The sequence below is a fragment of the Schistocerca serialis genome, chromosome 5, assembly GCF_023864345.2.
Source record: "Schistocerca serialis cubense isolate TAMUIC-IGC-003099 chromosome 5, iqSchSeri2.2, whole genome shotgun sequence".
NCBI lineage: Eukaryota > Metazoa > Arthropoda > Insecta > Orthoptera > Acrididae > Schistocerca > Schistocerca serialis.
Genome location: NC_064642.1, coordinates 184626223 through 184650329, shown reverse-complemented (window position 1 = coordinate 184650329; position 24107 = coordinate 184626223). Strand labels below are relative to the sequence as shown.

The 24107-nt window shown below is 36.9% G+C and overlaps 1 protein-coding gene across 1 annotated transcript; it reads left to right on the top strand.

Moving 5' to 3' along the window:
- The first annotated feature begins 18461 nt into the window (after positions 1-18461).
- Positions 18462-22924, top strand: LOC126481078 (uncharacterized). Its single transcript, XM_050104565.1, has 2 exons — positions 18462-18703; positions 22384-22924. The coding sequence occupies exon 2, from the start codon at positions 22503-22505 to the stop codon at positions 22896-22898; it is 396 nt and encodes a 131-aa protein (XP_049960522.1). The 5' UTR covers positions 18462-18703; positions 22384-22502; the 3' UTR covers positions 22899-22924.
- The last annotated feature ends 1183 nt before the right edge of the window (positions 22925-24107 follow it).

The window sequence follows — 24107 nt, the reverse complement described above, 5'->3', positions numbered from 1 at the left end:
GAACGGTCTATCCAATGGAATGCCTTAGTCACACGACATTTACATTTTTTAGTGTCACAATTCGCACACTATAGTATCAAACAATGCCTAGCTCAAACAGAATTTCACTATAACAAAATATCACATATCTGTACATAGTTAGCATTACAATACTCCATTATGTCTGTTATTTCCATTATATCCTTTCAATCCTAACCTCATTATCTAGAGAAATCCATTCTCAGCAATTACCCTGCTGCAAAGACAAACTCTCTGACTATTACCATCCTAATAAATTTCTCATTACAATCTTTAATACTTCATTATTCCATTGAGGCATCATTATACCTAATTACTCCATTATCCAAGATATCAGCACCTGCTTTCCTCATATATAAAAAATAGATCTACCCAACCACTCCACAATAGCAAATTCTAATGTTATATGCGAAGTTTACTCTCATTATGTAACAGACAAAATTTCACTTGCAAAAATCATGACTTCATTGTATTACTTTTTTTAACTGAAGCCTGAAGGGCAACACAGATACAAACCTTGCTATGTTACTTCAGATATTACTATAGACAACTGTACTTTAAGTTTATTTCTGTCTGCTGATACGAGAAGGGTTATGCCATGACATATTTAAACATAGATGGACAAATATCTCCATAACTAATTGCTCTGAGAGCAGACTTTTCTATGTTACCATAAGTAGTACTGAACCATGTATTCAACGTGTTCTCTCTATCTTTACTTCCAGTGCTGCATAAATTCCTACCTACTTCACTCATTACCTGATTACTTTAGATTTTAAATATGATTTTCAGACACTTTCACCTTTTTCACACATCTAAATTTTTTTCATCCATCTTACCTATAGGCTGACAGAAATCTATTAATGATGAAACAAAATTATACTGGTTATGACCTCCAGAAGCAAAAGAAATGATTCACATCATCAATTTCACCAAATATAAAATATGTATTTTGTACTGTTCTGGCTTCTGTCTTCTTATAGTTCAACTATTTATGATCATTAATCTAATATAAACTAACAGCACAGAGGAAATTTTACTGAAATGTATTACCACACTACAGTTCATACAAAAGTTGAAGGCAGTTACTGATCAACTTACAAGCAAGGACAAAATAGAAGAGGGGGTGAATGAGGTGAATGATCCAGTAAAAAGAAAAACTGAGTCATCCAGCTGGGGTAAGCATTGATGCCACATAAGAAATTCAATAGAAAGCATTAAACCTGGTACATGCTGGCAGGTTTACAGTTTCTTGGAGCCCCTGCTCTTCCACCTAATTTTACACCACTGATTTCAAACTAACATCTCTCTTTGAGAACAACTACCAAATCACTGCAAAACACAAGCTTTTGGAAAGCTGATACTTATAATTACTTTTTTTTAAATTTACATAGAAAATGAATTTTTACACTTTCTCACCAACTGCTACTTGTTTATCTGTCTAGAATGTTCTGTAAATATCCACCACTGATAACCTGCGTACAGATTTCTTTAATATAATGACTTTTCTCCTCTCAGTTAGTTCATACTTTGGCACAACATTACTTACATTCAAGTTTATTAATTGCATTTCTCTTACCTTATAACTAATTATCAAAATTTTACACACTTTTATAGCAATATCATTAACCCATTAAGTACCAGTGTCCTATTTTGAGGATAGAGCTCATATTTATTTATAAATACACAATAAATTATTAATTTGCAACTATTACTGATGTACGTCATTTGTTTATGCTTTTTCTAACAAATGTATGCTTACAGGAAATTAAAAGCAATAAATCCCACCATTAATTGATTATTGAATACTTAGGCACACTTTTCATTATTACAGGTATTTACTTTATCGACAATTTAGTAGTATTTGAAATATGTGGCAAAGATCCTTTGTGATTATTTATAGTCAACAACGTGTCTTTTAAACTACTTGCATTGTTAGCTCAATTGGAGTTATATTCATTGTTTTCCATTCTTATAAAATTTGGTGTACTCGAAATAGGACACTGGGACTTCGTGTTATCATTTCAGTTATTTGTATTGCTGCACGTTCGAATATGAAACTCTGCTACTGCTGATGTATTTTCTTTTTAGAACGTGGCAATTTTACCAGATTTTGTTGCTGTACATTATGTTGCATCATCAGAGAATAACAAAGAAACTGTATGCTGTATATAAAACTTCACTGCCAAGTACATCCCAAGTTTCCAGAAGTAAATCGAAGAAGAGACATCTTACTGGTGAGAAAAGCAATTGGAAAAAGACACCTCCAGTTTTTACAATGCTGTCTCAAACTAGTGAGCATGACATCACCACAAAGAGAGAGGAATTGAAGGAACAACTTTCTTCTTTGACTCCGAAGGAGATGTTTGAAGAACTGATGAACGAAAACATATACAAGTTCATAGTGAAAGAAACTGTGAGATATGCAGTAAATATGAAGAATATGCAGGATTTTATCCTCACAGTTGAAGAAGTGAGGGTCTTTGTCAGATTTCTTCTTTTTGCTGGCTACCATAAGCTCCCTGCTGAGAAGCTATACTGGTCTGAGGATGAAGATGTTGGAATACCAATTATAAAGACAGCTACATCAAGGAATAAATATCAGAAGTTGAAAACATTAAATCATTTTCAAGATAATGACTTAGCCAATCTTCCTGCATCTGGGTTCCCGGGTTTGATTCCCGGAGAGGTCAGGGATTTTCTCTGCCTCGTGATGACTGGGTGTTGTGTGATGTCCTTAGGTTAGTTAGGTTTAAGTAGTTCTAAGTTCTAGGGGACTGAAGACCATAGATGTTAAGTCCCATAGTGTTCAGAACCATCTGAACCATTTTTGAACTTAGCCAATGAAAACAAACACGATCGTGGATTCAAAACTATACGTCTCCTGAAAATGATAAATGAATCTTTTCAAAAATTTGGAATATTTGAGGAAATTTTGTCAGTTGACAAAATGATAGTCAAATACTATGGACGAAGTGGGCTGAAACAGTTTATCTTAGGCAAGCCTATTAGATTTGGCTATAAGTTGTGGTCTCTTTGTGGAGCAAGTGTTTCATATTTGATTTATACTGCGGAAAGGATCCAGAAGATACTGCAAGGGATGACCTACTATTGGGAGCACATATTTATTTATAAATACACAATAAATTATTAATTCACAAGAAATAAATAGTTAAGACTTGAATACAGTCGCTATACAATACTGTTAGATCCCAGCGTCCTATTTTGAGGATGGTCATTATATCAGTATGTCTAAACATTCTCTGGCTATTTTTGTACTTATTGTGGTTCATACACTATTTACATTATAATTAAGGAATAAAAAATTCAATTTAAAAAAAATTAATTTGGGACTTAATGGGTTAACTTTGCTGTTGTTTTAACACTTTCATTTACTACATGTACACACTTCCTTTTCACATCAAGAACATCACTATTTACATCATCAACTTTCTGATCAACTACCAGATCTTGAACATTAAAATGAGTTACTTGCACTGTATCCACTATCAGTTCCTCATTACTAACAAAACTCTCATGAGTTACATTATTTGTAACTATATCTGTCTGAAACGTAGCAGACCAACAACACCACAACAGTTTTGTGAACCTTTTCACTTAATACCTGTAGGACTACACATTCTGTTCAACCATCATCAAATGCATCAATGTCTGAATCAACCTCCAATGAACCTGCTCCCCCCCCCCCCACCATTACCACTTCACTTCGTTAGCATCATCAAAAGAACAAGTTTGCATTATTTCATTTAAAATATCCTGGCTAAAATCAGCAACTCCCATTCTGTTATCATACTTGTTTTTAATTGTATTTTCTTTTAGTAGACTGCTATTATTGGAAGATTCTAATTTCAAATCAAAACTGTCTGTTACATCTTCCATTTCTCTGTTAATTTTGTAATATCTTCTTTAAGATCATTACTACTTGCTTTTATTGTTGAATTTTAACTATTAATTTTTGAATGTAATCTATTAATGTCATTCTTACCACAACTGTTCTTATTATCTTATTTTAAATATCTCATTAACTTCAACATTTGAGACAGCAATTCTCATCTACTGGTACATCCTGCAATCTACTGTTCTCTTCATGCAATTTTTATTCATTGTAAACTTGTTCCACCAATTTGGTACTGTTCTTTTCTACATCTGGAGAACAACGAGTAGTAGGGTAAGCCCCCAGATATTGCCTCTATAGATTGAGTGTCACACAATCTGTCATACAAAAACATCTTTAACCTTGATCTAAATCGAATATCATCTTCATGTTCATCATTAATTACTTCTTTGTGTTCATCTACCAATTGAAATTCTTCTATTTCTTCCCTAAAAACATTAATTTCCTTGTGTCTGTCATCAACATTTACTCTCTTTCCATTGGCGCTTAACAAATTGTTTTAACGTCACTGTCAATGATCTTTACAAGTAATAACAACGTCAGTTTACCTTCATTATTTACTGCTCCAATTCTGGCTGCCACTGCATTGTCTGCTAATTGCTTCAGTTGATAACTGCTGTCTCAGATGAGCTCACCATTATTTACATCTGTTCCACTTCATGTCATTCATCTATCACGCTCTGTATTGTGACATCAATTGACACTGGTTGGCAGCTATCCACGATGGAATTGGTGTTGATGATGTTAGGCAGTACTGCATTTTTCAAAGGTCGAATTTTTTCTCTGTAATACATCCATTTCCACTCACAATTCAAACAATCAGTGCTTCCATTCGCCATTAAAAATTGTCACTGTTTCATTCACTGTCCACTTGTAATTTCAGGCAGGTTTTTCCACACAAAAGTCACTTCATCAATTCTAGAAAGTTAGAATGTTTATTGTCAACCATTCAGTATATTTTGATGCAACTGGTCTTGTCAACATGTAAAATACAATTAATACTTCAGCTTCATGAGTAAATAAAAGTACATTTTGGTATAGGTACACTTCCAGTTGCTAATACACCTATAAACATCAATAAATAGTTACTGGAAAAATTGTTTACATGCATATGTACAAACGCTAGATTAAAATTACGAAAATGTACATATTAATTAAGTATATTTACAATTTACAATTATTGGTGGCTTTATTTACTTGTATGTAAACGTATAATTCTAATTGTACAATTATTACATGTTATTACTGACACACACAGTGATCCAAAGGACAGTTTTTGGAAATCACTTTTTTATGAATTCATCACCTATGTAAAATTCGTGCACTTTTCATAAAGTTTCCAAAACTTTTAGTTACTAAAATTTAATAATATTTCATGAAGGCACCCAGGCTCCTTAATATGGGTTTCAATACATTCAGAAAAATAAGCGATCAGAAGTATATCAACAAACCTCAGATATTTACAGTGTTCAGTAATAACTGGCACGGGTTTATTGATTGATTTATTGATCCTTTTTCATCTGCAGCTGCACAATGTGCTAGAGATATTTGGATTTTTATGTTATTATTAACAGTTTTATATATAATATACCTTTGAACATAACATCACACATTTTTATATTAATTAATGATGAATATTTAAATAAATGTTGTTACGCTATATACAGAGAGATAAAATACAAATTTTCTTCTGAATGAGACTGCATTGGGCCAACATAGAAAAATTTACTTTTGTAGGTATTCATTTACTGTGTAAAAGCAGTGATCAACCAAGTACAACTTCAATTTAGATTTGAGTGACCAATGTTTTCTATGTGCTTAATGGTATCTGGTAAGGCATTGTATAGTTTTATACAAGGATGAATAAGGCTGTTTTGAATCAACTTTGTGTTGGCGCTTAGAACATGTACATCCCATTTTTGTCTTGTATGTAAAATTGCTTGAAATACATTATATTTTCTAGTATATATATGCATGGAAGTGGCAGGATCATCCTTTTTTGAAACAATGGTCAACATGATGTGCGATTACCTACCCCTTCCATTATTCTTATAATTTTTTTTAAATTTTGAATGTTTTGACAGCATCTCCAGAATTTCCCCAGAACATAATCCCATACCTGAGGTGAGAGTGTACAACTGCATAATATACACACTGAAGGGCGTTACAGCTGGTATTTTTTAATGTATATAACACGAAACAAGAAGTACTTAATTTTTTGTTCATTTGCTCAATATGCGCTTTCCACTTCGAATTGTCTTGTAGATGAAGTCCAAGAAATTTGGTACAGGGTATTTTGGCAATTGTCTGTCCATATAGCTCTAGATTGGGCGATATCAGAGGTTTGTTTGTGTTGCGTGTATATCCATAGCTACAGCTTGTTCAGTGTTTATTATTAAGTCATTGTCATGAAAGTAACATGTTAGCCTGTCAGTGGCTTCTTTTATGTTTTTTATAAGAGTTTCATCTGAGTTTCCTGGAATTAGAACACTCGTATCATCAGCAAATTGAAATATTTTACTGCTGTCATTGCTTATGTTTAGGTCATTTACATAGAGTAAGAACAGAACAGGACCCATTTCTGATCCTTGTGGCACTCCATATTTAACAGTCAGTAGCTTGGAATTATATTTCCTAACGGCATTGTCCATTTCTTGATCGATTTCCACATGTTGCTCACTATTCTTAAGATAAGAGCTGAGCCAGTTGTTAGCTGTTCCCCTAATGCCAAGATTTTCTAGCTTGTGTAGCAATTTGTCATGATTTATGGTGTCAAGTCCCTTTGACAAATCTAAAAATATGCCCATGATAAGTTTTCTGTTGTCTAATGCTATCAGTGCCTCTAGTAGAAAGGAGTGCACTTCTGATTCAGTTGAACAGTTTGCTCTAAATCCATGCTGAGATTCTGACAGAATGTCATTATCCTCTAAGAAGTCTGTTAGCCTCTTATTGAAAAGCCTTTCTACTATTTTTGAGAAAACAGACAGAAGTGCCAGTGGTCTGTAGTTGGAAATATCATCTTTGTTTCCTTTGTTTTATAATGACTTTACTTTTGCTATTTTCAAACATGAAGGAAAAGTTCCTGTAGCAAAAGATAGGTTTCATAGCTGGGTTAAGGGCTCAGTAGTCAATTCCTCACACTTCTTTATAATATCACGTATATCATCTACACCTGCAGTGTGTTTCAGTTTGAGGTTTTTTATTGTATCCTGTACTTCTACATTTGTTGGGTATAGAATTATTCATCTGCTTGAGACTTTTCTCCCTGTTTTGTGTATGCTATTTTTATTAGAGGTCTGTTGTAGTGGTTTCTCTGTTACGTTTATCAAATAGTTATTGAACATATTAGCTACTTCCTGTGGGTTGTTAATGTTCTCCAAGGCAGCCTTTAATACTATATTATTAACTCTATTTTTGTAAGATTCTGTTTCTTTCTTTACAACTTGCCAGATTGCTTTGGTTCTGTTTGAAGCATCTTCTATGTATTTGTCATCGTCTCGTTTCTTTGCCTCCTTTATTTTTTTATTTAAGATAGACTTATATTTTATAAAGTAACTATCAAACTCCTGAGTTGTGTTGTAGCTTCTTGCAATATTGTGAAGGCGCCGTTTTCTAGCACAAGATTTCCTTATACCACTAGCAATCCACTTGTTGCATTTAGTTTGGGTTTGTTTTGGCTTTCAATAGGAAAGCAAGATCAAAATAATATTTAAAAATATTCATGAATGTCTGGAACGTATCAGAAATATTTTCTGTACTATACACTAGCTCCCATGATTCTTGTTGGAGATAATTTTAGAATGTTTCTACTGCAGTATTACTGAAAGTTCTGCCCATATGTGTAGTCTTCCTAATATAATTATAGGATGGATTAGTATTTACACAAACGCTTACAACTGATTTATATTTTGTTTTGGAGCTAATTATTATTGGGTCTATAGAAGTACTAGAACGATTCGTTTCACATGTAGGGGAGTGGATTCAAATCTCCAAATTATTGGCTGTTAATACGTTCATCAGCTCAGATTTTGAATTGCTTCACTTATTAAAGTCTACATTTAGGTCGTCACATATAAGAACTGTTTTTCGATTTGTTACTACTTTATTTAGTAAAGTATCAAGGTGAGTGTTGAACTTTTTTGGCTGGGTATCTGGAGATCTATATAAACATATTACAATTAACTTGAGTGCTGGAATTTCTATGCCTGATATTTCAAAACCTTTCTCAGTGTTTAAGGATTCAACATTGTCTAAGTTATTGAATTTGATATCTTCCTTTATGTAAACCCAGTTCCCTCCACATGTAAACTGGTTTATACAAGTTTGTGCTGCTAACACATTATCCGTTATTTTCGCTGTCTTTAACTCATTTTCTTTCAACCAGTGTTCAGTTAAGCAAAGTATATTAACATATCTGAGTTCACTTGATAGCAAGTTTGAAGTTCTCTTACTGTATTCCTAAGTGACCGTATATTCTGATGAAGAAGTATGACCTGGTGAGATTTTAGGTTTGTTCTGATTGTACTTGGTTGGCCACTTACCTTTATTCCTGAATTTAAATGATGTGGGAAATCTTCATTCTCATCTAGACGTGTGAGCTGGTTTTTTCCATTGGTCATAAGAAAATGTCCTTATGGTGAAAGGGGGCAGTTCTCCATCACTTTGGCCATTTTCCTTGTGTGGTCGATGTTGAGGTGGTTTCTGTTTTTGCTGTAAGGACTGTTACTGGAGGTAGTGTTGATAAATGCACTAGTTATCCTAATTTGATCTTGAGACTCTTTGGGAATAAAAAATCTTGTAGATGACATGGTCGCCTTACATTTCTTGTCACTGGAATTGCTTAACTTCCTCCTGTTGTTGGGGTGGTAGTAGTTGATTGTTGGCGTTCACTGATACATGTAAAATTAGATGTCCTTGGTGATACTTTTGAGACTGGATCTGCCGATGTCCATAGTGGGTCTCCTGTGGGTACTGCTTCCAGTTTCCAGTGCCCAGTTCTTCTTGTTGTATCTTGAATATCTTCGGGTGTGCCTGCCGGAGTGGCCGAGCGGTTCTAAGCACTTCAGTCTGGAACCGCACGACCGTGACAGTTGCAGGTTCGAATCCTACGTCGGGCATGTTAGTTAGGTTTAAGTAGTTCTAAGTTCTAGGGGACAGATGACCTCCGATGTTAAGTCCCATATTGCTCAGAGCCATTTGAACCATTTTTTTCTTCGGGTGTGGAACTTGGTTCAGCTGCGTTTTTTGGGTTAGATGCTTTTGCCGGTATCACAGCCTGGTTTAGTCGATGGTAGTTTTGTTTTGCTGTGTCTTCTTTGAGTGATGAAGGTGCAGTACAACTCTTTTTTGCGACTCCTCGTTTATCTTTCATAACTATCGAGTTGGATAAGTCCGTGTTTGCTGCTGAGTTTTCTTGTGTTTTCTATGTCATATTTGCTGAAAGTTCTTCACATTGTAAATGTGTAGAGCTGGTATTTGCAGATTGGCACCTACTGCTAGCTGTAAATGTCTACATAATTTATCTTTGCCTTCCACTCGCAAGTAAAGTCCATGCTTCGTTTAATAGCTTCTACTGAGGAATGTATTAAGGTCCATTACCATTACATGCTCATAATTTTTTGCAGTCCTCATTGAGAATTCGTTTCCAGCATAGATTCTGTTGTTCAGTTTTGGTACATCGTATCTGTACGGAACTGTGCGCATAATAACTTTTTTGTGGCTTGTCTTATTAAGATAATCTGTTAAGGCAAATTTGAAATCCTGAAATTTCTTTAGGATGTCGTTTGTCCCACCTAAAATAATGACACTGTCATTTTTCGTATGTTCTTTTGTCTTCCCATTTATGTTATCAACCACGTTCTTTAAGTGTGCGTTAGGTTTTATTACAGAAGAGATGTCGTATTTTTGATTTTGTGAACTGATCAGTGACGACCATGACTGTCAGAAAGAATTAATATGTTCTGTCTCTTGTTTTCACTGTGTATCATTTTTTGCGGCACTGGTCGACCGCTTTTTTTTACAGTTTTTATTTGTGTTAACGCTGTTGGTGTTATAAGGGCACTTCATAACACAAGCACTTGGGTCTTTCGCTGTAGTATTTTTGCTTCTGATCCATTCTGCTTCTCTTTCTCTCTTTTTACAGTTTTTGTAGGTTTTATTTTGATTGGTGCACTCGATTTCAGATAACATAACAGTTCAGTATTTTCATTTCGAAGTTTCGCTAGATCATTCTTTAAAGTGTTAATCGCTGCTTACATACTTATGTTAGACTCTTTTAAATATTCAATATCTGTTTTTACATGCTATATGTTCACTTTCAACAGCTGTATTTCCGTGTGGTAGAACATTGTGTGGTAGAACATTGTGAACTCGTGAGCCATTTCATTTGGCTTCATATACATACCAGTAATTCAATATTTCTAGTCCGAATTTCCGGACACTTGAGTTATAATATCATGCCCAATGCATTTAAAATTGCAGTATTTACTGATTTTTACGTATGTTGTACATTTTTCGTTCAAATTACGTTTATATTTGTAGAGTTAACACCCTCGCAGTTTACACTTTCCTTCATGACTCTGTAAGTTTGGAGCATTCGGAATCCTAAATTAAAAATGTCTTTTTAACTATTTAAGTTTTGGTTAATGTAAATACTTCACTGAAAAGGCTACAATGGATCTTTAATTTGGAAGTGACCTTCCCATCCGAATTTACCTGTTAACTCATTTTCCTAAGGCTCAATATACAAAATTTTATAATTGCAAAAGCTTTTGACTGCCATCATTTTTGGCAAAATTAATTATCTCATTGCAACCAGGACAACAGACTGAACGATAGGAATAATAAAGTTTTGTGGGTGGAATTTGTTTCTTCAATTCTCATGATTTGCACACTATGTGCTTAAGGTGGAAAATTTAACAACACAATTTTGAAAAGAAAGTTAGTGAAAATTTTACATAGGTATCAGTACATGAAATGAAGACTGCATACAATAGCGTGTGTCAACCTGCTTTATCATACACTGTTGACATTCTGCATCTATTACCACAGAGATCAATACTGAAGTTTCATACAGTCCTCTATAATAATAACAATTAAATATTCCCTGTTCAGTTAGTCACTGAAAACAGTCAGAAAATTACATAATAATCTACCAAATGTGAACTAAAGATAAAAGTTGAAACATTGTACAAGATATAATTAGTGCTGTCCCATCTATTGCACATTTCTCCTTATCAGCAGACATAGATCTTACGTACCATAACCTTCTGAAGACTGGCTAAAATGATTTCCAGCAGGCTCCCTTTTATAAGGTTAAAATAATTAGAGCTACAATTATCTGCTGTTGTTCACTTGCCTTCTACAAGTCACAGTTAGAACTTTATATTCCTTATTAACTGAATAATGGAGAAATATTCGTTTCAACTAGGACCTTTAGATACAACAATAACTTCTATTGAATTATGCTATCTGGAAAAAATCAAACAATGCATAATCCAGAATGGAATGTAACAATATTGAGGAGGAGGAGGAGATTAGTGTTTAACGTCCCGTCGACATCGAGGTCATTAGGGACGGAGCGCAAGCTCGGGTGAGGGAAGGATGGGGAAGGAAATCGGCCGTGCCCTTTCAAGGGAACCATCCCGGCATTTGCCTGAAGCGATTTAGGGAAATCACGGAAAACCCAAATCAGGATGGCCGGAGACGGGATTGAACTGTCGTCCTCCCGAATGTGAGTCCAGTGTGCTAACCACTGCGCTACCTCGCTTGGTTGTGAAAAAGAAAGTTGCTACTTACCATACAGCAGAGATGCTGAGTCACAGATAGGCACAACAAAAAGACTGTCACAAATATAGCTCATGACCAATAAGACACACACACACACACACACACACACACACACACACACACACACACACACACACACACACACACACATGCACACACAAATGCTTGTATGTGTCAGTTGTGTTTGCATGTGTGTGTATATATGTGTTTACTGTTGTCTAATTTTGACTAAGGCCTCACTGGTAGAAAGCGATACTTGTGTCAGACTTTTTGTTATGCCTGTCTCTGACTTAGCATTTCCACTATATGATGAGTAGGAACTTACCTCTTCACCATACTGTTGACTTATGCTGTCTAGTTTGGCAAAATATGGGGCTCTACTTTAGTTACAATGTTCTGATGAGGACGATAATTACTCCAGAATTAAATGTCTAAAATATTTCCAACCTAATCCATATAAATGTTTCGCTAGTTTATATGCATTTTTTATCTGCTTAATGTGAAAGTTACTAATTGGGTTCCTGTTTACAAATGAACAATGACATTGAAATCTAAAATTACTAGTACACCGTTTTAATCTGCCAGGAAGTTTCGTATCAGCGCACACTCTGCTGCAGAGTGGAAATCTGGAAACATCCCCCAGGCTGTGGCTGAGCCATGTCTCCGCAATATCCTTTCTTTCAGGAGTGCTAGTTCTGCAAGGTTCGCAGGAGAGCTCCTGTAAAGTTTGGAAGGTAGGAGACGAGGTACTGGCAGAAGTAAAGTTGTGAGTACCGGTCGTGAGTCGTGCTTCGGTAGCTCAGATGGTAGAGCATTTGCCTGCAAAAGGCAAAGGTCCCGAGTTCGAGTCTCGGTCGGGCACACAGTTTTAATCTGCCAGGAAGTTTCATGTCAGTGCACACTCCGCTGCAGAGTGAAAACCTCATTCTGGAAACCTTCACTTCATGTATTTTTTCCCTCTTTTTTTCCTTTGTAGAAATACTTCCCCCAAGCTATGCATAACACAATACTAACAACTCTTCCTCCTTTTGAGCTCAACATCTCACTCATTATGGAACGATGCTGACTCAGTTTTTTGGGATAGCAAATGGGAAGTTACAGTACAGAAAATGGCCCAGAGGTCACCACTGTGTGTGTGTGTGTGTGTGTGTGTGTGTGTGTGTGTGTGTGTGTGTGGGTGGGTGTGTGTGTGTTTTCGTGTGTGTAGTGAGTGAAGTGTTATGAAACAATGTATGAATAGTGTGTGCACTGACTGATAGTGAGATGTGAGTGATCAGTGTGGCATTACATTATTTAATAAGTTTGTTTGTAAAAAAAGTATTGTATACCAGGAGTAAATCTAATGATTTTCTCTAACTAGAAGTCTGTAAATATATGTGTATATGAATTAGCTTATTTAAAATTGACCTAAACTTGTAAATACTTTGACATGTCCTATATCCTTGTAAAAAGAGATCTACGGATGAGTAAAGGTACTACTGCTACAACTACTACACCAAAAATCAATCAGAAGATTGATGTTGGAACTTTTGATGGTAATTTAAATGCATAAAATGTGGGAAATTTTATCCGTACAAAAATTTTCATGTCACAGAAACAATTGCGAGAATAGGGGTTATAATGCAGTCAACAGAAAGTAGCATAAATGTCAAAAACCATAAAATCTCGGAATGTAATAACAGGTTTTACTACAAAGGAACTGTTAACAATTTCATGTTTAAAACATTGATCATGTGTAGAACTGAAAGTGGGCTATAGAAAACAAGAGGAGAAAATAATGAACAGCTAACAATATCGTTAAAATTTCTGAATCACATGTATGGAAAAAATGTTTTGTCCCTATTGTTATGAAATCCTGCAGGTTATCACTAGCAGTGATACCATTCTTTGATTACGTGACAATGTAGAAATGTTTGTAATAAAAAACTGTGCATGATCTCTGTCTTTAAGAATTCAATATAATTTGAATAAGATGTGCACTGTAATGAGAGCTTTTAATTCCATGACATAAAATCAAAGACTGTTGGATATCTTTCTGAGAAATTTCCCACCTCACAGTTTGTATTAACATGCATAAACAATCGAAATTGGTTGCTAGACATTTACAATGAATAAGCTGCTGGTAACATTGTACTTACTTGGCTATATGATGTTACTCTCATATGATCCTATTTAGAGTGAGAATATTGAGCATGTTATCTAGAGGTTAATCAGAGTATGAATTAATATGTGATTCTTATATTTCCAAAAGACTATAAATCTGCTGTGTGTGGTGTGATTTAAACTACTTTCTATTTGTTCCTTAAATTAAAAAAAAAGGTCTTTATGTCAACAGTTTCAGTTCATTTTTGTGCTTTAATGAGACATATATAAGGATGTTTGTATGCACACCCCTTCTCCTACAGTCTCCCTCTCTGTTCTGGCACCTCCTCCCAATCCACTACTCCACATCATCTTAATCTTCATGTACAGCATTAACTCACAGTACTGGTTCTCATGTTACACTCTTATCCTGTGCACCTGTTGCATCTTTCCCAGCTGTCACAGCTGTCAGCCACACTACTCCAGCTATCTGCCCCAGTAGCCACCTCCTTTCTCCCCTCTCCCCTCTCCCACTCAATCTGACACACCACCACACTGCAATGAAACTCCAGAATTGCAATCCCAACATAGGGTATTCAACCACCACTACAGGCTTTAGCATCATGCTTGTGTGCATATGAAGGAATGCTGATAAATCCTTGGTTTTTCTATTTAAAGCTGATCCTTTTCTACACATTCTATGTGACAGCAGTTATATAGCAATAACATTGGCTTTATTTTTCTGTGCAGTGAAGATGGTGCAAGTAAATAGAGAGTTCAAATCAAACACAGTGGTGCTTATGATTAAGCGTATTTTTTATAAGATAAAGAGAAGGTGGCCAAACAAATTTATTGTGATATGTCTGGTACATTGGATAGTACCTGCACTTCCCACTCCACTATCTAGAACTGAGCTGCATTTAATAGAATGCATTTCAGAACTGAAAATGTAGAGTGTCCTGGAAGGCCAACTTAAGTCACAGCTCCATAAACAGGGGATACTGTTCATCCCATGAGCCTGTATCATCGGAGGATAGCTACTAAAAAGACAGCAGAGCCCTGGGAATCTCCTAAAAACATGTAGGTCACATTGTTCATGAGATTTTCGACATGAGAAACTTCCCTGTCAAATGTATTCCCATATGTCTCAAAGCAGATCAAAAACATGCATGAGTCATTACTTGGCCAGGATCCTGTGTAATTTTTGGATTGCCTCATCAGCATGAATGAAACATGGGTACACTCTTGTGATCCAGAGACCAAAGAACAGTTTAAAATATAGAGAAACAGGGTTTCATCTTGTCTAAAGAACTTCAACATGCGAAGATCAGCAGACAAGTATCCCACATCTACATTTTGAGATAAAGAAGAAATGCAACATACTGACTACTTGCATCACTGTAAAACACCACAGCAACTGACTATGTTGAACTTCTTGATGAACTGGTGCAACACTGGTCTCCAGATGTTGAGGAAAGCTGAGAAAGGAATCTTGATTCTGTAGCTCAATGCCCCTCCTGTCAAGGTAGCCACTACACTATATAAATTGTCTAGTCTTCACTTCTGAATCGCCAAACATCTCAATATTCACCTGATATAGCCCCTACAAACAATTATCGGTTCCCGAATCTCAAGAAAGATCTTAAGGGAAGACCATTTGCAAACATTTTTTTATATGAGATAAAGAAGCTAGAATAAAGATGCCATAAACGTGTTGATCTCAAGAGGGAATGTATTGCGTAAATAAACTTTTTCAAAACAATAGCAGCAATTTTCTTTATAAAACCAAAGATTTATCAGCATCCTATCATACGTATTTGTACCCCAACTTGAAAAACGATTCACTTGAACGTTAGCAAAGTTCTCTATCTTATTTGCACGGCTGTTGCTGTTTCACTGCGTCTATCACTTATGTATTTGCTTTTTTTGATTGACAAAGGGATTTTCGTATGTGTGTTTTGATTGAAGTTCTATATTTGTAGTCATTTTCTGTGCTCCCAATGAAAGAAATGCATTTTTGTTTATTTTCTGTTAAAACCCAGTGTATGAGCTACATTGTTGAAATACGGTCTTATGAAATATTTCTTCTGTTGTTAAGATTACGGTTTAGGAAACATATCTTAACCAAAACATTTCCAAAAAGACATCAAAGAAAAACACATGGCATTAGAATTAGTTATTTAAATATATGAGAGGTTTTTGGCAGCAATTTATGCATCCCCTTCAACACTGTGTATTTTATTTTCAGCTAGCATTATAAGAAATAAAATAAACATAATGAGATAATTAGAGATACCTTCTGCAAGCCCTTTATATGCATGTAACCAACAATCAGCTGTTTACCTAGTCAAAAAGTGGACCAATCAGTGGTGGAACATACTGCTGAGCACAATCAATGTGCTCTGCATTACTGGCTACTTCACAACTCATACTATCCGGATCCACTGGTGTCTCTTAAAATACACAGATGGCCATAATATCTTCAAGCCTCTGTCCCACATCCATTTTGATTTCTGTCCCTATGTAGCCCTCCCCGTCCCCCCCCCCCCCCCCCCCAACTCCCCCCGCCCTTTCTCCCACACTTCTTCAGTCATTCTGCACTGTTGGTGTTCTCTCCAAAATCTTCTCTTTGTCTGTTCTATCTTCCCCTCCCAACTCACCATTTCACTGCCCCAAACTGTTGAGCACCACGGGAAGCTTCTTTTCCCTGTGCCAGAGTGATTTCACTTGTGTCACATACCTGTCCTGTGGGATTGTTTCCTCCCCCTGACAGCTGACAGCTTTTTTCACCTCAATACCCCTCCTGCTTTCCACTTCCTTTATTCCATCATCCCAATCAACATCAGCTGAGACACTGTAGCTTTGCTGATTTTGATTTATCGGCTTTTCTGGCCTGGTTTGAGAATATCGGAGAACAGACTAATAATATTAGGTAATGATAGTAATATGTTATTAGAGTATAAATTTTTAATGGTGTGTAATACAAACTTGGCGCTTGACAATGGCTTTTTGAGTAAGGTCCGCTCATTGTAAGTTTGACTGTGAGTGACTCTTCCGAAAATATTTCTTTATCAGACTTCATAAATGAAATAATTCTAGAGTTTTGGCTCATGCTGGACTATTCATATAGTTTGTAACATGGAAGCTTTTGCCATGCTGAGACGCCGTTGAATTGGAACAACTGCTTGCAACATAAATGAAACACCAGGTTAAATAATATCACTGTATTCACAAAATATTATAATAAATTAAATTACATAGGCACTTACCATACATTAATTCTGTTGCTGTTTGTAACTATGAGTGCACCTAGTGAGATTGTTTCTCAACAAAATATAGAAATGGTGGCGTGCCAAATAATTATCTGAAGCGATGGCAGATATGCGTCCGATATGAACCGCTTCAAGAACAAAAAAGATGCCGTGATCTCCGCAAGACAACCGAACTGCCTAATTATTGTAATGTTTCAGCAGTTGCATGCCACAATCGATACAACCGTTTATACTAATTAATATCTTAAACAATTCTGTATTTATATTCTGAATTTACATCTACGTTTTTCAACATATCCACACCCACCCTACAAATGCGCCTTTAAATTGCCCCCTGAATTGCATGGCAAAGGACGCATCTTCAGGCAAGCAGTTCACCCTAAAGCATATTCAGTACAATATTTACACACATATTCAAGTACAATTTATGTTGTACACTATTTGAATGAGGCCCATGAATGTTTGTATCGCGGCTGCCACACAGGTGCAAAAAAAATGGCTCTGAGCACTATGGGACTTAATATCTCAGGCCATTAGTCCCCTAGAGCTTAGAACTACTTAACCTAACTAACCTAAGAACATCACACACATCCATGCCCGAGGCAAGATTCGAACCTGCGACCATAGCGGTCGCGCAGTTCCAGACTGAAGCGCCTAGAACCGCTCGGCCACCAACGGCCGGCCCACACATGTGCAGTTGCGCGTATTTCAGTGTTGCAGTTGCCGTTAGAGTGTTAGTTGAATTCGAGACATGGTGATCACAGTTTGTACACAGTTCGTATGTGCATGTTCGCAAGGCATCACTGTGACATTCCATGAAGTTTTTACAAACTAACATGTAAAACTACTATATATGTTAAAGCAAAATACATTTCATTATTGATTATTGTGTGTCATGGAAAGTATTGCATTAGCTGTCCTTGTGCGACGTGTCGTCCTTTGCAGTTCATGTTCATAATGCTTACAATAATAACGCAAAGGTAAGCTTTGTTTTGGTAGTTTGCACAACGTAAATGTTATTGCATGTCGACGTCACTATTCACAGATTTGCCAATCGATATATGGGCATGTTCACTTCTTGCACTGTTTATTTTCACTGATAAAGGTCGATTCACAATTAACGGAACGTCTCCGTCACGTCAAAACATTCTTCCCTGTGTTTCTAATGGCTATGTTCACACTCGACGTCTGTGTCCCGGAACGTCTCCGTCACGTCAACGTCACGCATTCTTTCGGAGAATGTTTCCCGTTATGATGGTGAGTTGACGTGATGTAAATCTCTGGTTCTCGAAGGACTGCCTCCATGTTTTTGCTCGGCCCCTGTTTATATATTTTGGAAAGCGGGAGGTTAGGTAGAAGTGGTTCGAAAACTTTGCTTGTACCTAACATGTAAGAATCAATTTTTTATAGTTCCGAGTTTCTCTTTGTTATTTATTCTAATTACAAGTAAGTTCCGGTGTTTTCTATTGTATTTATTATTTTGTTTAGATAATGGAGTTCGAAGAGTATTTGATTGAATTGGTTCGTTCTCATTGAGAGCTATATAATATGACTGATAGGAGATATAGTGATTCCGTTTGGAAAGAAACACTGTGGAAGGAAATTGGAGAAGAGATGGGGCATCCAGGTAAATGAAACGCAATTTAATTTTACATTCTACTAAAGATTGTTAAATGGTACGTAGTTAGTATGTGCGAAAGTTTTCGCTATGACGATGAATATTTGAATGGAGTACCGTGTGCAGCGTTCCACAAAAAAAACATTATATACTGTACAAGGTGTTTTTTAAAACTTACAAACTCCAGCAATGTAAATACACTGGTGTTGACCGAATTTATGTTGTATTGACGTGCACCTAGCATTTCAGGATCTTTAAAATATGTACTGCACGTGGATGCTGTATACACGTAATGGATAATAGTTCCAGTCAGTTTTATTGGGCTGTATATTTCCAGTATTAATCTGAGGGAGTAGCACAAAGTAATTTAGCAGACACTTTTGTGCTGTGCAGTGTATAAAGCCTCAAAGTAAAATACATCGTATCTAATGTAACACTGTTGCTATAATTTCGAAATATTGCACTAATTTAATATTTATGTAAATAACACATCATATAGAAAATCTGGCAATGCACTTGGGCCACTCGTATTCTTTAAATTACAAAAGTGTTATTGCTCTATACGTTTGATCAGAATGAAACAACACTTCCTTTATGTAAAACAGACACATTGTGACTGGGTGATTACCAAAAAACCTTTAAATGGGATGACAGAATATACAATCACTTACTACATTGATTCATGTGAAAAGGAAATAAATGGACAGTCATTCTTGTACTTAGTATGTAAAGAATCTCTTACCTTATTCTCATATATATTTTGAGCTAGATAAAGATCACAGGATACAAATATGTTTGTTAGCAGTTTTGTAAAATACTAGATAAGGCTTACAAAGTGTCTTCAGCTTTGTGTAGGCTGTAATTGAACATTTTGTAGAGTGTGTTTACTCATGAAAATTTTTGAACAAAAGTATGTTTTTATAGAAACTTGGATGATTTCCAAGAAATGGTGAATTATTATGGGTGGAGGTTACACTAAACAACCGAACTAGGTTAATAATTGGCTCCTTTTACCGACCTCCCGACTCAGCAGCATTAGTGGCAGAACAACTGAGAGAAAATTTGGAATACATTTCACATAAATTTTCTCAGCATGTTATAGTCTTAGGTGGAGATTTCAATTTACCAGATATAGACTGGGACACTCAGATGTTTAGGACGGGTGGTAGGGACAGAGCATCGAGTGACATTATACTGAGTGCACTATCCGAAAATTACCTCGAGCAATTAAACAGAGAACCGACTCGTGGAGATAACATATTGGACCTACTGATAACAAACAGACCCGAACTTTTCGAATCTGTATGTACAGAACAGGGAATCAGTGATCATAAGGCCGTTGCAGCATCCCTGAATATGGAAGTTAATAGGAATATAAAAAAAGGGAGGAAGGTTTATCTGTTTAGCAAGAGTAATAGAAGGCAGATTTCAGACTACCTAACAGATCAAAACGAAAATTTCTGTTCCGACACTGACAATGTTGAGTGTTTATGGAAAAAGTTCAAGGCAATCGTAAAATGCGTTTTAGACAGGTACGTGCCGAGTAAAACTGTGAGGGACGGGAAAAACCCACCGTGGTACAACAACAAAGTTAGGAAACTACTGCGAAAGCAAAGAGAGCTCCACTCCAAGTTTAAACGCAGCCAAAACCTCTCAGACAAACAGAAGCTAAACGATGTCAAAGTTAGCGTAAGGAGGGCTATGCGTGAAGCGTTCATTGAATTTGAAAGTAAAATTCTATGTACCGACTTGACAGAAAATCCTAGGAAGTTCTGGTCTTACGTTAAATCAGTAAGTGGCTCGAAACAGCATATCCAGACACTACGGGATGATGATGGCATTGAAACAGAGGATGACACGCGTAAAGCTGAAATACTAAACACCTTTTTCCAAAGCTGTTTCACAGAGGAAGACCGCACTGCAGTTCCTTCTCTAAATCCTCGCACAAACGAAAAAATGGCTGACATCGAAATAAGTGTCCAAGGAATAGAAAAGCAACTGGAATCACTCAATAGAGGAAAGTCCACTGGACCTGACGGGATACCAATTCGATTCTACACAGAGTACGCGAAAGAACTTGCCCCCCTTCTAACAGCCGTGTACCGCAAGTCTCCAGAGGAACGGAGGGTTCCAAATGATTGGAAAAGAGCACAGATAGTCCCAGTCTTCAAGAAGGGTCGTCGAGCAGATGCGCAAAACTATAGACCTATATCTCTTACGTCGATCTCTTGTAGAATTTTAGAACATGTTTTTTGCTCACGTATCATGTCATTTCTGGAAACCCAGAATCTACTATGTAGGAATCAACATGGATTCCGGAAACAGCGATCGTGTGAGACCCAACTCGCCTTATTTGTTCATGAGACCCAGAAAATATTAGATACAGGCTCCCAGGTAGATGCTATTTTTCTTGACTTCCGGAAGGCGTTCGATACAGTTCCGCACTGTCGCCTGATAAACAAAGTAAGAGCCTACGGAATATCAGACCAGCTGTGTGGCTGGATTGAAGAGTTTTTAGCAAACAGAACACAGCATGTTGTTATCAATGGAGAGACGTCTACAGACGTTAAAGTAACCTCTGGCGTGCCACAGGGGAGTGTTATGGGACCATTGCTTTTCACAATATATATAAATGACTTAGTAGATAGTGTTGGAAGTTCCATGCGGCTTTTCGCGGATGATGCTGTAGTATACAGAGAAGTTGCTGCATTAGAAAATTGTAGCGAAATACAGGAAGATCTGCAGCGGATAGGCACTTGGTGCAGGGAGTGGCAACTGACCGTTAACATAGACAAATGTAATGTATTGCGAATACATAGAAAGAAGGATCCTTTATTGTATGATTATATGATAGCGGAACAAACACTGGTAGCAGTTACTTCTGTAAAATATCTGGGAGTATGCGTGCGGAACGATTTGAAGTGGAATGATCATATAAAACTAATTGTTGGTAAGGCGGGTACCAGGTTGAGATTCATTGGGAGAGTGCTTAGAAAATGTAGTCCATCAACAAAGGAGGTGGCTTACAAAACACTCGTTCGACCTATACTTGAGTATTGCTCATCAGTGTGGGATCCGTACCAGGTCGGGTTGACGGAGGAGATAGAGAAGATCCAAAGAAGAGCGGCGCGTTTCGTCACTGGGTTATTTGGTAACCGTGATAGCGTTACGGAGATGTTTAATAAACTCAAGTGGCAGACTCTGCAAGACAGGCGCTCTGCATCGCGGTGTAGCTTGCTCGCCAGGTTTCGAGAGGGTGCGTTTCTGGATGAGGTATCGAATATATTGCTTCCCCCTACTTATACTTCCCGAGGAGATCACGAATGTAAAATTAGAGAGATTAGAGCGCGCACGGAGGCTTTCAGACAGTCGTTCTTCCCGCGAACCATACGCGACTGGAACAGGAAAGGGAGGTAATGACAGTGGCACGTAAAGTGCCCTCCGCCACACACCGTTGGGTGGCTTGCGGAGTATCAATGTAGATGTAGATGTAGATTGCCTATGTGCTGATTAACAGCATAGCAAATTAAAAGTACCTCATATTATTGGGAAGCTGTTGTAAAAATAAATGAAAGCAAACCATGTTTGTGTCCCCGTTAAAAGTTTGGGAAGTCCCTAATTATTTTTTAAAAAAGCGTTAGACTACTCCATGCACTCTATTAAGAGCTGTATATGTTGTCTTATTTCAGGCCCTGAATGCAAGCGACGATAGGTGTCACTGAGAGACCAATTTGGAAAATGTGTTATTAAAAAAACAAATAGTGGACAAGCTGCCATACCCAAGAAGCCATTGAAGTATGAGGAGATTATGGCTTTCCTGCGCCTGGAGCGAGAAACAGTTTCTATCATAACTGTTGATATTTGTTCAGAGGATGAATCAAACAGTGAGGTGTCATCACCTATTCCGGACACTGAAAATAACAGTGATTTGAGGTCAGAGACAAGCAGGCCTGTCATGCAAAAGCGTAGTCAAAGTGGCAATAAGAGGAGAAATACAGACTCTGCATCTACTTCTCTGATGAATTATATTCTAGCGACACAGCCAAAGGAAGATCACATTGACAGTTTTCTTTCAGGGATATGTGCCAGTATAAAAAGACTGTCCCCATTGCGGCAAATACAAGCTAAAGACGAAATTTACAGAATAGTGTCTGATCTAGAAAGGGATCAAGTGTGTGAAAATATTAATAGTGATACATCGTGAACAGTGCTGTTTGTTACACAGTTTGGAAGCACTTCTATGTATAAGTTTGATTAAATAAAACGTCTCTTCACAGTGTAGTTTTGTCTTAACAACCAAATAATGTAAACAATCACCTGTTACACCCAAAGTATTTTTTGTTGTGTTTGTGACTTATTTATGCTGATGACTAGAATTTTAGAGAACCAAGCAGCCAAGTCAGAGGTGACTTAACATGAAATTAATAGGAAATTTTCTTTCAGGGCTTTGGTTAGGCTACGCTTTCTCATTTTTTTATGGTGTGTGTGTGGGGGGGGGGGGGGAGTGGGGGGAGGAAGGAGGTGAGAGATGAATATATACTTATTAATCATGTTAAGCCCTTACAATGACAACCAATATTTTACTATGATATGAATTACTGTTCTGAACGAGAGCTACTGTTACATATGAAGGAACAGAAGCTTATCTGGTTATACTATTTCGATTTAAAATTTCAATTGTGTTGTAGGCAGCCAAAATCTGGTGTATCCTGTTATACATGTTTCCTATGGAGAACAGCATCATAGTAAATGAATGAATAGCTCACTGATATTTTATATGAAACTTTTTTGGTAATACCTGTATCAGGAATAAGAACGTGATTTTTTTCTTCATCTAAGTGAAACAAGAATCCAGGTAAGCTCCTTATTAACAACTTTATTAACAAATTTTGTCATTTTATGAAGATCCGAAACTATGCCGATAATAAACCAATAGAATACAAAAGCGCCTCTGGCGAATGTATTATGAACCATCACACGACGCTGTGTCGACGTTGACGTGCCATCTAGTGTGAATGTTCAGAAATTTCTCTGACCGTCGACGGTCCAAAACGTGACGGTGACGTTCCGTTAAGTGTGAATCCTCCTTAACACCGTTCTTTCGAGAGCCATGATTTTTCCAGGTGAGAGTGGCCATTGTACTCCGAGAACGTTACATTCCCTGAAGTCCCATTCAAAATTCCTGCACCCATGGAGTTGCCTTCAGTGCTTTTGTGCGTCGAGACCATAGGTTCAGTGGTTTACCAGCTTCTTATTTTGCACGGTTGCATCGCGGTAAATTCCATTAGACGATGGACTACAAATGTTATTGCACTTCACATGCACAGTTCTATCGCGCTCCTAGTTTACCTGGCGATGTACAAATATTGTTCGTTAACAAGTTTTTACACAAAAATTTCATCGCGATCATTAC